Here is a 15020-nt window from a genome sequence, read left to right as displayed (position 1 = left end):
TACTAAGAGAAAAAAAACATCGATCAAAACAAAAACTAACTCTCTGAAACTTCAGCCCGTTCTGATTTTCTTTTTTTAATTCCACAGTTTAACGAGTTATCGGTTCGTCACACGCTCAGAAGCACAGGCAGCTCCTCCACTGCGCTGTCATCAGTCTGTGTGTTAGTGCTGTTTCTATAATCAATAATAATTAATAATAATAATAGTCTATAATAATATATATATATATATGTAATCTATAATCAACAAAGATCCTTCACAATGATTCTTAATATGAGTTAATTATCAGTATTTATTAACGGATGAGATCACAGAGGAGATAAGTGACGACACCTTTAATATGGCACCAATGTTTGTTTGTAGGTTCTTCTTCCTATTATTCTTATTGATAATTGTGATAATTGTGATATTAATAACATTAAATAGTCTTTAAATCAGTATTTTACATCATTTATTCACTCTGAGTCTCAGAAACTTTATATATTTAATGTTGTTTTGAAATAGATCACAATGCATTTGTTAAAAAATTAAATAACTACATAAAAACATGACAATAAGGATAATAATAACATTTAATAGTCTTTGAATCAGTATTTTACATCATTTCTCCTCCATGAGTCTCAGAAACTTTATATATTTAATGTTTTTTTGAAATAGGTCACAATGCATTTGTTAAAAAATTAAATAACTACATAAGAATCATTGATCAAGACGTTAAACTAATCGATTCCATATCTCCATCTCTGACACACACTCAGATGTTAATACAGTGGTCCTACAGTTTAAAATGAACATCTCTCTCCAAACAGAGTTATAGAATAAAAGCCTTCCTAACGCAGCAGCAGCAGCAGCAGCAGCATCAGGACGGTCCAGATGTGACAGCTGTTTATCTCTGACTGTAATGAGCTGTGATGAGCTGTGAGGCGTTCAAAGGCCTCAGAGCAGAGTGGGAGTGTTCGGTTTCCTCTGTGGTGAAGTGGAGCTGCATCGTCGATGAGCTCCGTACGTTAGGAGAAGACGACTGGTTTGATGTTCAGGGTTCAAGATGAGTTCAGTAGAAACAGCTTCAACAATAGTAAAAGTAGAGTTCAGTAGAAACAGAATAAACCCTTGTTTATGACAGATAAGACTACACAGATATCACCATGGTAACATGGTTTATCTGTGGTTCAAGGGGTCCCCCAACTTTTTCTTGAAATTTTACCACTTTTTTGTAGAATTTTTAACCTTTTTTTGGAGAATTTTTTACCACTTTATTTATTTTTATTTTTTTACTTTTTTTTTAATTCTACCATTTTTTTCTAGAATTAATAAAAACTTTTTTGAGGATTTTTTTTTACCACTTTTTGTTTTTGTTTTTTTTTTACTTTTTTTATCTTTAGAAATTGTAAATTTTTTTCTACAATTTAAAAAACAAAAACTTTTTCGTGAAATTTCACCATTTTATTTCTAGAAAATGTTTAACCTTTTTTTTGAGAATTTTTTACCACTTTATTTATTTTTTACTTTTTTTTTTAATTCTACCATTTTTTTTTGAGAATTTATTTTTTTTTACCACTTTTTTAAAAAATTCTTTTTACTTTTTTTATCTTTAGAAATTTAAAAAAAAATTCTAGAATTTTTTAAAAAACTTTTTTAAAGAAATGTTACCACTTTTTTCTAGAAAATTTTTAACTTTTTTTTTTTTTTTGAGAAATCTTACCATTTTTTTTCTAGATTTTTTTATTTATTTTATTTTTGAGAATTTTTACCACATTTTCCTGGAAATGTTTAAATGTTTTTCGTTAAAGCAGATATCATCGGCACGGCCGTTTCGGCTAATGCTGTGTTCAAGGCAGGCTTTTGAAACCGTAAGTTACAGCTTCAAGTCACAACTACGACTTGGTAGCGTTCCAGGTAACCCGTAGCTCGTGTTTTTACCGTCCTGTTGTCTGTGAAAGTTCCCTATAACGGCCACTCGTAACTTCCGACCCGTGAACTCGTACCAGATCGAACTGGTATGACTTCACAGGAAGGAAAAACACAAAGTACGAGTTTCCTTGAACGCACCATGAGTTAGCAGCCCCCGCCCTTGTCAGGCATCAATTGGTCCTCGTGCTACGTCACCACATTCACGCGCATCCCTTGGCTGCACACACAGCCCTTCATGCCGTTCTCTCCCCTCATTGGATAACACTTGTATCCCACAAGGAAAATTTTCTCCTCGGGTTACAGCAGAGCAGAGTGACGGAGAGACTCGTGTTTAGGCTGAAATACTTCATGTAAGTGATTGCTGACGGAAAATAGGACTATTTAGGACTTATATTAACAAAAACATTCCACTGATATCTGCTTTAAATTGTACCACTTTTTTTCAGAAATATCTCTACAATATTTCCAAAACTTCACACCGTTGGCCCTAATTTGAATGTACATTGTTGAATGTACATTGACTAAAAAAGTAACGTTCTCCAGTCTCAGAACAAATATATTTTTGTATTTCTCGTGTTTACTTCAACATTTTGTCCAATTTCGGCGTCCTTCATATAAAAAAGTTAAAAAGATAAATTTACAATTTTGGAAATTATTTGTCGGCCCACTTTCGCAGTCCACTAGTGAGCAGGGTGGGATAGATATTAATTATGGACGTATGATAAAGATTCTCAGAGTAAATAATAATAACAGTGTTGGTCATGTGACGCTCTGACCTCCAGCAGGGTGTGATCTGATTGGACCGTGGACTCTGGGGTCAGTAATCAGAAATCTTACCATTTTTTTCTAGATTTTTTTTTATTTATTTTTTTTTGAATTTTTACCACATGTTAAATGTTTTTCGAGAAATTGTACCACTTTTTTTTCAGAAATATCTCTACAATATTTCCAAAAATGCACGCCATTGGCCCTAATTTGAATGTACATTGACTAAAAAAGTAACGTTCTTCAGTCTCAGAACACTGAGTGTGATGTAAACGTTGTTCATACTGTAACCACGACGATGACCCCGCCCTGAGTGATGATATCTATGTGAGGAACGTCTCTGTCAGCTGTTTAATGATCAGCTGATTAGGCTCCGCCCCCTCCTCGTCCTCGCTCTCACACTCCGATCTGGAGCCGATGCATTCGCTTCAGTGGAAAAATGTTTGACCCCGTGACCCCCCGCCCTCGGTCATGTGACATACACACACACACACACACACACAGACACACACACAGACACACACAGCAGCTCTGAACATGGTTTGTCCCGTTTTTAGCCCCAGACCGCAGGATCAAACCAAACTGGGGGAAGAAGAGGGGGGGAAGAGGGGATTTTCCACAGAGGCAGAGAAACTGGAGCAAAACCACAAACCTCTAGTGGGAGGGAGAGAGGGAGGGGGGGGGAGGATGGGGAGGGGGGGGGGACCTAGAAACCAAAATAGAGAGATGGAGAGATGGAGGGAGAGAGGGAGAGAGGGACAGTGAGAATAAAGAGAGTATTATTTACGAGCAGCGACTCAACAGAGACTAAAGTTAAACACCAAGACCAGAGGCTGGAATTCCACCGAGGCATTCTGGGTAAAAACTGCAGCGTCAGGGCGCGTGTGTGTTAGTGTGTGTGTGTGTGTGTGTGTGTGTGTGTGTGTGTAATGATGGGAGGGAAACCTAGTATTTCGGCCCCGGGGGAGAAGATGCTGCTGCTGCTCCAGTGGTTTGTTTGTCCCTCGGCAGCAGCTCATCGCTCACTGTCACCGCTCCGCCGCTCCGTCCGGACTCAGCGGCGCCTCCGCTGGTCAGAGGACGTCACTGACGGGACACATTCTGCACAATCCACACTCATACCCCTTTCCCACTGGTCAAAAAACCTGTTTAAACCCGCTAACAATCGGCTTTTGGTGGCAGTGGGAAAGGCACCGAGCCGCGTCGACCTGGGTTAAAATCGCCTTTAATCGGCTCGGCTCCGATCGGCTGCAGTGGGAACGCCAGACCCGCGTCAACCCGCTAATTTACGTTTATCAGTGGTTCAAGGGGGTCCCCCAACTTTTTCTTGAAATTTTACCACTTTATTCATTTATTTTTATTACTTTTTTTTTTAAATTCTACCACTTTTTTCTAGAATTAAAAAAACTTTTTTGAGGATTTTTTTTACCACTTTTTTTTAATTAATTTTTTTTTTACTTTTTTTATCTTTAGAAATTTTACATTTTTTTCCAGAATTTTTTTAAAAACTTTTTCTTGAAATTTTACCACTTTTTTCTAGAAGATTTTTAACCTTTTTTTTTGAGAATTTATTACCACTTTATTTATTTTTTACTTGCGCCGGTCGCGTCTCATATCACGTACTAAAACAAAGCTCTGCTTTCATATGAGACTGGGATCAAAAGATGAAACAACACTGACCAAAAACGATAGAAAAAAAGAAAAGAAAAGAAGCGACAGTCTGTTTAACTGACGTGTTGTGATGTCATGGCGGTCGTAGCAGACTGGCTGTCCTTCGCGGTCCTGGTGCTGCAGGTCAGCCAGCCAGAGAGTCTGCCTCGGCCGACAGACCTCACTCTCCGCGGCGGGCGGCTGTGGCATGACTAGGGATGGTACCTTTCACATTTGAATCGATACGGTATCGATACTCGGTACCTGGGAACCGATATCGGTACCAATCGGTACCTGTTTTCGGTACTTTTTGTGTGTGTGGTAATTTAAAAAAAAAAAAAAAAAAATCAAAATGTCTACATTTTTAATATTTACCTCTTAACATCACAACTCCTCAGCCTTTAAGAGTGTTTTATGTTTTGGGGATGGGGAATGATTTTCATATAATGAAATAGTCATTCAATGAAAAAAAAAAAAAAAGTTTATGAGACTAGGCTATAGTCTGAAAAAATGTCCGTTTTTACTGTGGGAAAAGGAGAAACATGGAGAGACTCCTACAGCATCAGAAAGCTCTGTGTGAAACTTTGTCAAATAAAAAACAACTGAAACTGCTGCAAACTCTGAAACATGTGGACTTCATGTTTTGACGAGAGGAGAGGGGGAGACTTCATCCTCGTTTAGATGTTTAGATGTTTAGATGTTTAGATGTTTAGATGTTTAGATGTTTAGATGTTTAGATGTTTAGATGTGCTCTGTTCTCATTACGTGACGAGGACTTGAATGGCGCCGCTGTGATGAGAAGCGGGACTCGGGACTCGGGAGTCGGGACTGGGCCGCTTCGGTACAGATTGTCACAACAGTCCGTTCTTCACGTTAAATGACGGACGGCTGTTTTTCACGTAGTGATTTAAAACGACGGGCTGGTGCTACCGCTTCTCTGTCTCTCATTTCAGAGAGAGAGAGAGGGAGGGAGAGAGAGAGAAGGGGGGCGGGCGTGAGTGTGCCGGGCTCATGCAGACTGCACTCTCTCTCGCTGACGCACGACGAAGGTGCGTTCAGGTACCGAAATGTGGTACCGATTGACTTTATGTGAATCGATACTCGGTACTTTGGTGGGAATTCGGTCGGTACCAAAAACGTACCGAATTTCGGTTCCCATCCCTAGTCATGACACTGTGTTTCTCGCACCGCGGATGAGAGCGGGGCGACTGGTTTATGGTCTGTCTGATCCCCTGATTTTGGTCGATGGGAAAGGGGCCAAATGCCGACTGTTAGCAGGTCGACCCGTGTTTAAAAAACCCGCGCCGACCCGCTAATTTTAGTGGGAAAACGGTTTTATAAGATCAGTTCATGCTGCATGATTTTCAGCTCCGAAAAGTCCTGAGTCGTCTCGTTCGGACGTTGTTTAAAGTCACTTCCTGAAACGCTTCGTTTTGGCTGCTGCTTCCCTCTGATTGGCTCAGTGGAGGCCCCAACGTGCGCTTGTTTACCTTTCGTTGTTAAAGGTACATTGTGTAGGAATTACTCCTGTCTAGCGTTGTGGTTGTCTATCTCAAGCAACTCAGTAGTATTTTTCATGTTGCATTCAGGTGAAATGGGGCAGACGGCAGACGGACGACAGCCGCTGCACGTAACGGCGTAAACAAGCCTCTATGTAAACAAGTGGTCGATCAGCACGAGGCAAAACAATACACGTGACAACATGTTGTCATGGTGATGTGGTATTGTTTTACCGTCTTTCTCTGGACTTCTGTGACTAAAATGACATCTGGTTTGTTAGCGACGGCCGTCTGCCCGACTGCAGGTGAATGCAGCATCAGTGTAACGCTCCATTCCTCCTCACTGCGTTACCACGGTGACTGAGCCGACAGCTCCGGTGTCTCCGCTGAGTTTCCGTGGTTACCTACCGTCACGCTGCCACTGAACGTAAAAACATGGAGACACCACATGGCGGCAGCAGCACCGAGCTTACCCGCTCCATGGAGATATGAATGATATGAACGGCTCATTCAGAGCTGAAAGGAACACTTCAGTTTGTTGATGGGGGGGATTACTGGTTAATGAGAAACAGACTGAAGAACCAAATAATCCATTTTCATGAATAGACAACAGGAGAAGTTACACAATGTCCCTTTAATATAAACATGAGCAGCTACGAGTTGCATTGCTACGTGTTGGACCCTGAGTCTGACCTACGGTTTTCATCTTCTTTGGGGAAGGAAGACAGAAATTTTTACCTTTTTTTTGCCATTTCTTTCTTTTCTTTTCTTTTTTTACCACACCAACCTTTTTTTTTTTTACCTTTTTTTTTAACGTTTTTTTTTCTTTTACTTATTTTAAGAAATTTTACCAGTTTCTAGAACTTTTTAAAAACTTTTTTTGAGAGGTTTTACCACTTTTTTTTTAGTGTTAGTGTTAGGGCCACATTGAGAAAAAAAAACACAGATTTCCAGAATAAAGTCATGAATTCACAAGAATAAAGTTGTAAATTTACAAGAATTAAGTCGGAAATTTATGACTTTATTCTCGAAGTTTGTGATTTTTTTATTTGTCAATGTGGCCCTAACACTCCATCATACTTTTACCATTTAAAAAAAAAACAAAATTTTAAACTTTTTTTTTTTTTTTACTTATTTTAAGAAATTTTACCACAGTTTCTAGAATTTTTAAAAACTTGAGAAATGTTTACCACTTTTTTCTAGAATCTTGCTTTGGACACATGACATCACGACACCGTGAGGATGTTCTAAAACATGCAACAGCATAAAATGTCCACAGAGAGATGCACACAGCTTATGTTCTTCAAACCAGCCGTCAGGACTTCCTGTCACTCTGTGATGTCACAACTAAGCCCCGCCCCCTCACCACCACCTGGACCCACCATCCATCCAACAACAACATGTAGGATTTAGTTTCTGAGTGTTTTATTCTGAAAATCTGCTTTTATTTTATTAAACTTCCACCTGCAGCTGCCGGCCAATGTTTTGTTGCGTTATCAATAAGTCGACTGACCATTAGACGACTTCATTATTGATCATAAAAACCAGTCACATCATGTCTGAAAACCAACAAGCTGAGCTCTAACAGGAGAAAACCGGCGCTGACCCAAACCATTTACACCTTTTTGTACGTGTGCCGGCATCGAACAGGCGATCTGTTTCCATCGGCTTCGGTCTGGGAACAATTAGAGGAGAAGGTGGAAGAAGAAGAAGAATCTGAGTCGCTGTTTTTCTCACTGTAACATAACGAGGCCAGCAGGCTGACACACACACACACACACACACACACACACACACACACACACACACACACACACACACACACAGCTGTGCTCCCGAGAGTGCAAATGAGGTAAGAGGTCTCAACTCTGCTGAGACAATTATGCTTGTTGTGTGTTTTCTGTGTTGGTGTGTGTGCGTGTGTGTGTGTGTGTGTGTGTGTGTGTGAGTGTGTGTTGTGTGTGAGTGCCCCCCGGTGGACAAACAGAGTACTTCCTGTAAAGATAAACTGACCGTCAGCAGCTGGAAGAGACTCACTGATCCACTTAGTTCCAGATGTTTGACCACAGACAGATGTTCAAGACGCACACACACACACACACACACACACACACACGACCTACAGGTGGAGGATTTATACAGGTGTGTGTGTGATGTTTACACACACACAGACACACATACACGTCAACAAAACGAACTGATTCTGTCGCCATAAATGTGAGAAGTTTAGAAAAATAAAAGCCTCACGTTTCCTCTTTTATTTTGAAAGGTCGGGCAGTTTGGTGCACGTCGACCTGCAGCAGCTTTTATTTTGTTGACTAAAACCAGCAGCAGATTAAATGAGATTATTATATTGTGTATTATATAGATTTTCTGTTTTTTTATTTTTTATCATTTAACAGTTTTTAAATAGTTGTTTTCATTTCAGTCCAGATGTTGAATCCTCAACGTAACGTAACGAGACCTGTACAAACATGCAACAATCCTAGAAAACACTAAAACTTTACTTTATAGTCAGACTGTTGCTTAGTGACAGGGTCCGCGGGGTCTTGAAAAGTATTAAAAGGTGATAAATCAATTTTGGGAAAATTAAGACCCTTAAAAAGTATTAAAAAGTCTTTTCATGACTTTTTAAAGTCTTACATTTTGAAGGTATTTTTTTCAGAATTATCTGTCCAAGAGTTTGAGTCCTAAAAAACATTGTGAACGTGTGTGAATGAATTCGTTTTATTTATAAAAACAAAGATGAACCGGTATATAAAAAAGAAAATAAGATTGTTGTGTTTGTTTTTTGAGAGTGGAGCAATGTTTTCTTTTTTTATAAACTTTGCCTTTGATTTATTATCCCGCAGCCTATTTTGAATTCTGTTGTATTATAGTGGTCTATAGTCTTTATCACAAACTAAAACTGGTAAGTTAAAAGTGTCACTGATGTAAATGGTTACAGCTTGAAGTGGTGGTGAGGTGTTGAAAAATATTGAGAAGGTCTTGAGAAAGTCATAAAAAGTTATTAAAATTAACTTTTAGATTCCTGTATTTACCCTGTGGTAGAAGAGGAATCTTCTTCCTGCTCCTTTCCAACCAGGGAAGAAGAGAGAAGTGGTGAAATGACCTTAGACCCATTCATTCATCCTTCTGCCCATTTAACCTTATATTATAGTTTTTTATTTCCTTATTTGAACGACTGTAACATGGTCTGGGCAGCTACATCTCCTACACATCTCAAGAAATGATGTAGCTACTATTCAGAAGAGATTCATAAGATTCATCTCACATTCAAACAGATATGCTCCGTCAGCACCACTATTCACTAAGTATTATCTTCTACCAATTCACTAATTGAATAACTAAGATCCATTTCTTCTTATTCACTTTTTAAAAAGCAGTTAAAAATACATCTCAACTTCTCTTGAATTTCCCGCTCTTTCCTCTCTCTCTCCATATCCCACATCCTTACTTTGTCTTTTTATGATTTCAATTAATGAATTTTTTGTACCTTATCTCTATTGTCTCTATTTGTAACTGAATCACTTTGCACTTTATCTCTTTATTTTTTCTCTAATTTCTGTTCATTTTGCTCATATAACATTGATTATGTAGCACTTTGTCTCCTTTTTTTTCTATGTTTATTTGTTAGCCATAGAAATTTGTCTTGTTGTAATTTGTTTTAGGGGTGGAACTTACGTACGAGCCAACCGGCTTCGTTCCCTCCGTGCACCATTGAATTTAAATGTGTGCTAAATAAATAAACTCTAAACTCTAGCTGGAACAAATAAAAAACTGAAATGAAATAATTGCTTAAACTCTATAATAATCTTCCTCTCTCTCTCTGTCTCTCTCAGCACACCACGGTCCTCCCCTTCATCATCATAGAGATGAGGACGACCCACCACCGCTACCCCAGCAGGTCGTGGGGTCTGGCGGCCGTCTGCTGCTTCGGCATCGGATACATCCTCTGGTAAAACACGGACTACTTCTTTATTTAACAACATAGTCAAGGTAAAACAATGAGCTTAGAAGAAAATAGAACAAACACAAACCAAAACATTACAGACAGCATGTACATGTAGGAAGTCTGAGGCTGTTTTAGAAACCGCACACTACCGTACTACCTACTACATACTGCATTAGTATGTACTGTATACTGCACAGGGCCGTTTCTAGGAATTCTGGGCCCCCTTAAAGAATACTAAAGTGGGCCCCTCCCCCTAACTTTTCCACTTTTTTTTTTCTTAGACTACGTATGTATTATCATTTTTTATTTAGCCTTCTTTGTTTTGATGCTAACGCAGCATTACACTGCAAAAACTCAAGTATCTTACCAAGAATATTTGTCTTATTTCTAGTCAAAATGTCATTTCTAGTCAAAACAAATCTCATTATACTTAAAATAAGACACATCATATTAAAAGCAGTTTGTTTTCAGACACTTTTTACTCCTTTCAAACATATTTTCACTTGGAATAAGTAGAAAAATCTGATAGTGGAGCAAGTTTTTCTTCCTTATTACAAGCACAAAAAACTTACTTTCACTGGCAGATTTTTCTACTTATTTCAAGTGAAAATTGGTTTGAAATAAGTGAAAATGATGTAAAAACAAGTTAATTTTTAGGTGATGAGTCTTATTTTAAGTGGAAAGAGATTAGTTTTGACTAGAAATTAGACATTTGGACAAGAAATAAGACAAATATTCTTGGAAAGATGTAGAGTTTTTACAGTGTACTATGAGTATTAGTCAGGGTCTTACACAGAATAAATCAGTCATACAAAGATTAGACTACTGGGGTTTTTTATGGGCCCCACTGGGCGCTGGGCCCCTAGAGTTATCACCACCTTCCCCCCCCCCCCACCAGGACGTGCTGGGTGCACCAGGTGACCGGTGTGTGGGTCTACCCGGTGCTGGAGCGCATCACGCCGCTGGCCCGCGGCCTCTTCTTCAGCGCCATGACGGTGGTCATCTGTGTCTTCTACGTCCTCGGAGAAATCCTCAACAGCTACGTCTGGGACCAGACACACACAGGTACACACACACACACACACACACAGGGACACACACACACACACACACACACACACACACACACACACACACACACAGGTACACACACAGCTACACACAGACACACACAGGTACACACACACACTTCCTCAACAGCTACGTCTGGGACCAGACACACACAGGTACACACACTATGCCGGTACAATCGTGTCATATTACGTGCGCACCTGTCAACTGGACGTGTCACACCCGCGTGCTTTGACGCCTGTGCAGCAGACAGCGCCTGACGTGTAATGTAGTTTCCTCATTGACTTATAATGGCCCCGTTCACGCGCACGTTCACGCGTGATGACCATAGACTGTAAAAAGAATGGACGTAGCATCCGTGACGTCCCCCATTGGTTTTGGGGAGTCGTTTTTGTGACTCCAATATGGCGGCCTGAACAGCGCCATGTTGGATTGGCCGGCCGAGAACCCGCCCACTGGCCTCGAAGCAGCTGTCCACGGAGCTGCTCGGACCTGTCACTCAACGTTTCCGCGCCCTGATTGGCCAGAATTTTAACCTAATAACAGTAAAACTGTAGAGTTAAAAAAAAATTCACCCCCCTCAGAGTGTGTGCGGGGGTAGAAACTATCGATTGAGACGAAAAAACGTTCTGACACCAGGCTTTTAACATGTTTATTGAGGATGTAAAGTGGGTGATTTTAACATGGGGGTCTATGGAGAATGCTCCCTTCTGACACCAGCCCCCAGAGGAAGAAGAGGGGATTGCAGTTTGTTGAACGCGGAAGTGACTTCACTTCTCAGACCCACAACTGCCCCCTTGGTGATGACTGCTGCACGCCGGTAATCACACTACGCGTAGTGACCACGTGTAACCAGGGTTTAAAATTAGCACCCGCCACTCGCCAAATGCGGGTAAAAATATGATTTGGCGAGTAAAATTATTAGGTCACTCGCCATTGGCCGGCAGCTGGAATATGCCAACTTCACTTATAATTGTCATAATAAATGCTGAACAGTGAAACGAACACAGTTTACAGCTACAGGAGATCTACTGACTGTGTTTCGAATGTCAGAGTTGTCCCTCGTTATCCTCCGTGATTCAACATTAAGAAAATGTATCAAGTTTTCTGCTGTAACGTTCGCGTTCAGTCGGTCATTCAGAGGAGGAAGTCAGAAGTGAGCGACCTTAGTTTGTGGTAACGTGTTTATGTGGCGACACATCACGATGGTGAGAGGTAGGGTTACCAGGGTTACCACATGTCCCCGACAATATGGAATCATCCCGTATTTGCAAATTAAATTACCCCGTCGGCCCGTCCTGTTTTGCATCAATACGGGACCGGGTGTGTCTCGTATTTCCGAGTTCACTTGAATGCAGCATCACCCCACTCGCAACCCTGTGAAGAGGTGGCGACTCTGCCCGTGATCAGGTGAAACTGTGTTTTGATCACAGACGAGAGTGGCAGAAATTCAAACCCTGGGCTCGACAGTGTCAGTGCCCTATAGCCCCGCAGCCCCCGCCCGTAAAGCCGGGTTTCCACCGAATCAACGGTCTTTTTTTTTTTTTTACCTTAACAGATCACGTCATGATCTTCTGTATTTAGGCTATTCAAACTTCCACAGTCCATAGTTCTCTTTGTTTGATATTTCAAAAGAAAGTTGCATCCTTCTATAGGCTACTGTAGGATGAACAGTAGGCAATCTACAAAAACAAAAAAACCTGTGTTCACACCACTTATTCAGTCTGAATTAAATGTAGGCTAAGTTTCAAAACTCACATCACTATATCTTCCTCTGAAAGCCTATTTATGTAGTGTCTGTTGTCATTCCATCAGCTAATCTAAACCTATTTTTTTTATATATATTTATTGCAACAATTTAGTTTAGGAGGCAGGTGTGTAGGCCTATTGTTAAGGCAGCTGCCTAACTATAATGCAATGGGGAAAACACTGCTGATTTTAATGACTTTGTGTTGTGAGCAGTTCAGTGGCCGGTGAAAACATATTAAGTTAATTTTATACCCTGCGTGTAACATTCATGTGTTTTTTAGCGAACGCACGCATTAACGCTCATGTGAAGCTGATTGAAGGCGCTCACGCGGAAACGACGTGCGCAAACTGTGTCACGCGTGACAAGAAGCTGCGTTCGTATGAAGCAGATTGTGCACGTGTGTCTGTCACTGTTTTTCATTATTAATAATTATATACATAAAAAAACTGTCGAGCCAGGGGAAGAGAGAATATAAAGTTATAAATATAGGTTGAAATTGAAATATCAATGCAGAATCAGTGTCAACCATAAAAAGACATGACATCACTGAGCCTCCTCCTGTCTATAATATCTAATATATAATTATCTCATGGGTCTTTTCCTTTCTCCTTCTCCTTCTCCTTCTTCTCCTCCTTCTGCTTCTTCTTTTTCTTCTTCTTCTTCTTTTGAATTTCCGGTCCGGCAGGTAAAGTCTGGCTCACTGCTGCCTCCCCTGGTTGACTAAAATGATAAGGCCAACTACACTACACGTCATGTAACGCGGAGTGGTGCACGTGGTGCAGATCAACTTCCTGCTGCGCAGCAACAAAATCTGCGACCGCACGTACGTGTGAACGTGTAACATAATTTGTCAAACAGTGACTGACAGACGTGCACACGCTGCTTCATACGTACGCAGCTTTTGTCACGCGTGAAATACAACCTGCGCGTAACAACGCACGCACGCGTAACAAAGTAACCATGCGTGCACACACACGTCGCTGCGCGTCTTTCCGGTTGTTTTGACTTCGATTTCACCCCATAGTGACACACACACACAGGTACACACACAAACACCTGACAAAAGGAAGAGGAGAGGAGAGGAGAGGAGAGGAGAGGACGAAAGGAAGAGGAGAGGAGAGGACAAAAGGAAGAGGAGAGAGACAAGAGGAGAGGAGGAAAGGAAGAGGAAAGGAAGAGGAGAGGAGAGGAGAGGAGAGGAGGAAAGCGGGAGGAGGAAAGGGAGAGGAGAGGTGGAGACGAGAGAAGAGGAGAGGAGACGCACACACCTGCACCGTCTTTTATTTATTAACTTATTTGATTAGGACGTTGCACATTAATCAACATGTCAGCCAGAGCATCAATGTAAATATGCTGCAGTTAGCACAGATGCTAATTCAAGTCTCAACACACAGAGAAACAGGTGTATACCAGTATACAAATAGATAAAACACACTTTTACTTGTTTAAACAAGTCAAGTTTAAACTTCACTTCCTTTTCTTTTCTTTTCTTTTCTTTTCTTTTCTTTTCTTTTCTTTTCTTTTTCTCTCCAGTAAAGGTGAAAGGTGAGTGACCCCTCCCTCTCTGAGGAGTCTTGGCTCCGCCCCCCCGGGAACCAACCAACCAACCAACCGGGACGGCACGAGGACCGAATGGAGCGACCTCAATGGATTAACCTCTGAACTGTAACCATGACGACAACAGAAACATCAGTTCATTCATGTAAATATAAAAAAAAAAAAAAAAACAGATGAAGAAGCTTGAAGTTTGTTTTTGTTTTGTTTTTACTTCATAACACACACACACACACACACACACACACACACACACACACACACACACACACACACACACACACACACACACACACACACATACACACTACATCTTGTTCATAACTACTGAGAAACTCCTCATCATCATTACTGTGTTGATCATGATGATTCTTCCTGTGTCATTACTAATAAAGTCTGAGTGGAACTCTCCTCACGTCTACTGTCCTCAGTTATTATTATTATATTGATAAATATTATCAGCAAGAGAAACAGTTAGCTATAATATAATAATATGATCATCACATACCGTAATAATAATAAATACTAAGATGTTTGGAGAAATATTATCGACTTTTGTTGAAGTAAAAATAATTTTAAAATACTTTTTACTTACTTTCTTTTTTTCTTGCATATTTTTTTATTGAACAAAGTGAAAGTAAGAGAAAAGGCAGCTTTATTTATATAGCACATTTCATACCAACTCACTGTGCTTCACATAAAGACAAAACATTGAAAGATATAGTTCAACATTTTGTCAAATTGGCCCATTGCCATAATCCCTATAGTCATAGCAGTAGGTTTGTTACCTTTAATTGTCGGTGCAAGCTGTTTTTAGAACGGCGGAGCAGAGCCGTGAGCTGCTCAGAGCTACGCTACGGAGGCT

The 15020-nt window shown here is 40.4% G+C and overlaps 1 protein-coding gene across 1 annotated transcript in view; it reads left to right on the top strand.

Annotated features, from left to right (window-relative positions):
* Positions 1-14566, top strand: part of aig1 (androgen-induced 1 (H. sapiens)) — a 51243-nt gene extending 36677 nt beyond the window's left edge. The window contains exons 4-6 of the mRNA XM_085771151.1: positions 9668-9783; positions 10679-10845; positions 14135-14566. Of these exons, the coding sequence (XP_085627277.1) occupies positions 9668-9783; positions 10679-10845; positions 14135-14154 (303 nt within the window). The 3' untranslated portion in view covers positions 14155-14566. The remainder of the gene's footprint in view (positions 1-9667; positions 9784-10678; positions 10846-14134) is intronic.
* The last annotated feature ends 454 nt before the right edge of the window (positions 14567-15020 follow it).

Source organism: Trachurus japonicus, chromosome 24 (assembly GCF_045865225.1).
Source record: "Trachurus japonicus isolate A0001 chromosome 24, Traja_1.0".
Taxonomy (NCBI): Eukaryota; Metazoa; Chordata; class Actinopteri; order Carangiformes; family Carangidae; genus Trachurus; species Trachurus japonicus.
Note: the sequence above shows the minus strand (reverse complement) of the source record. Positions and strands in the feature narration are given on the sequence as shown.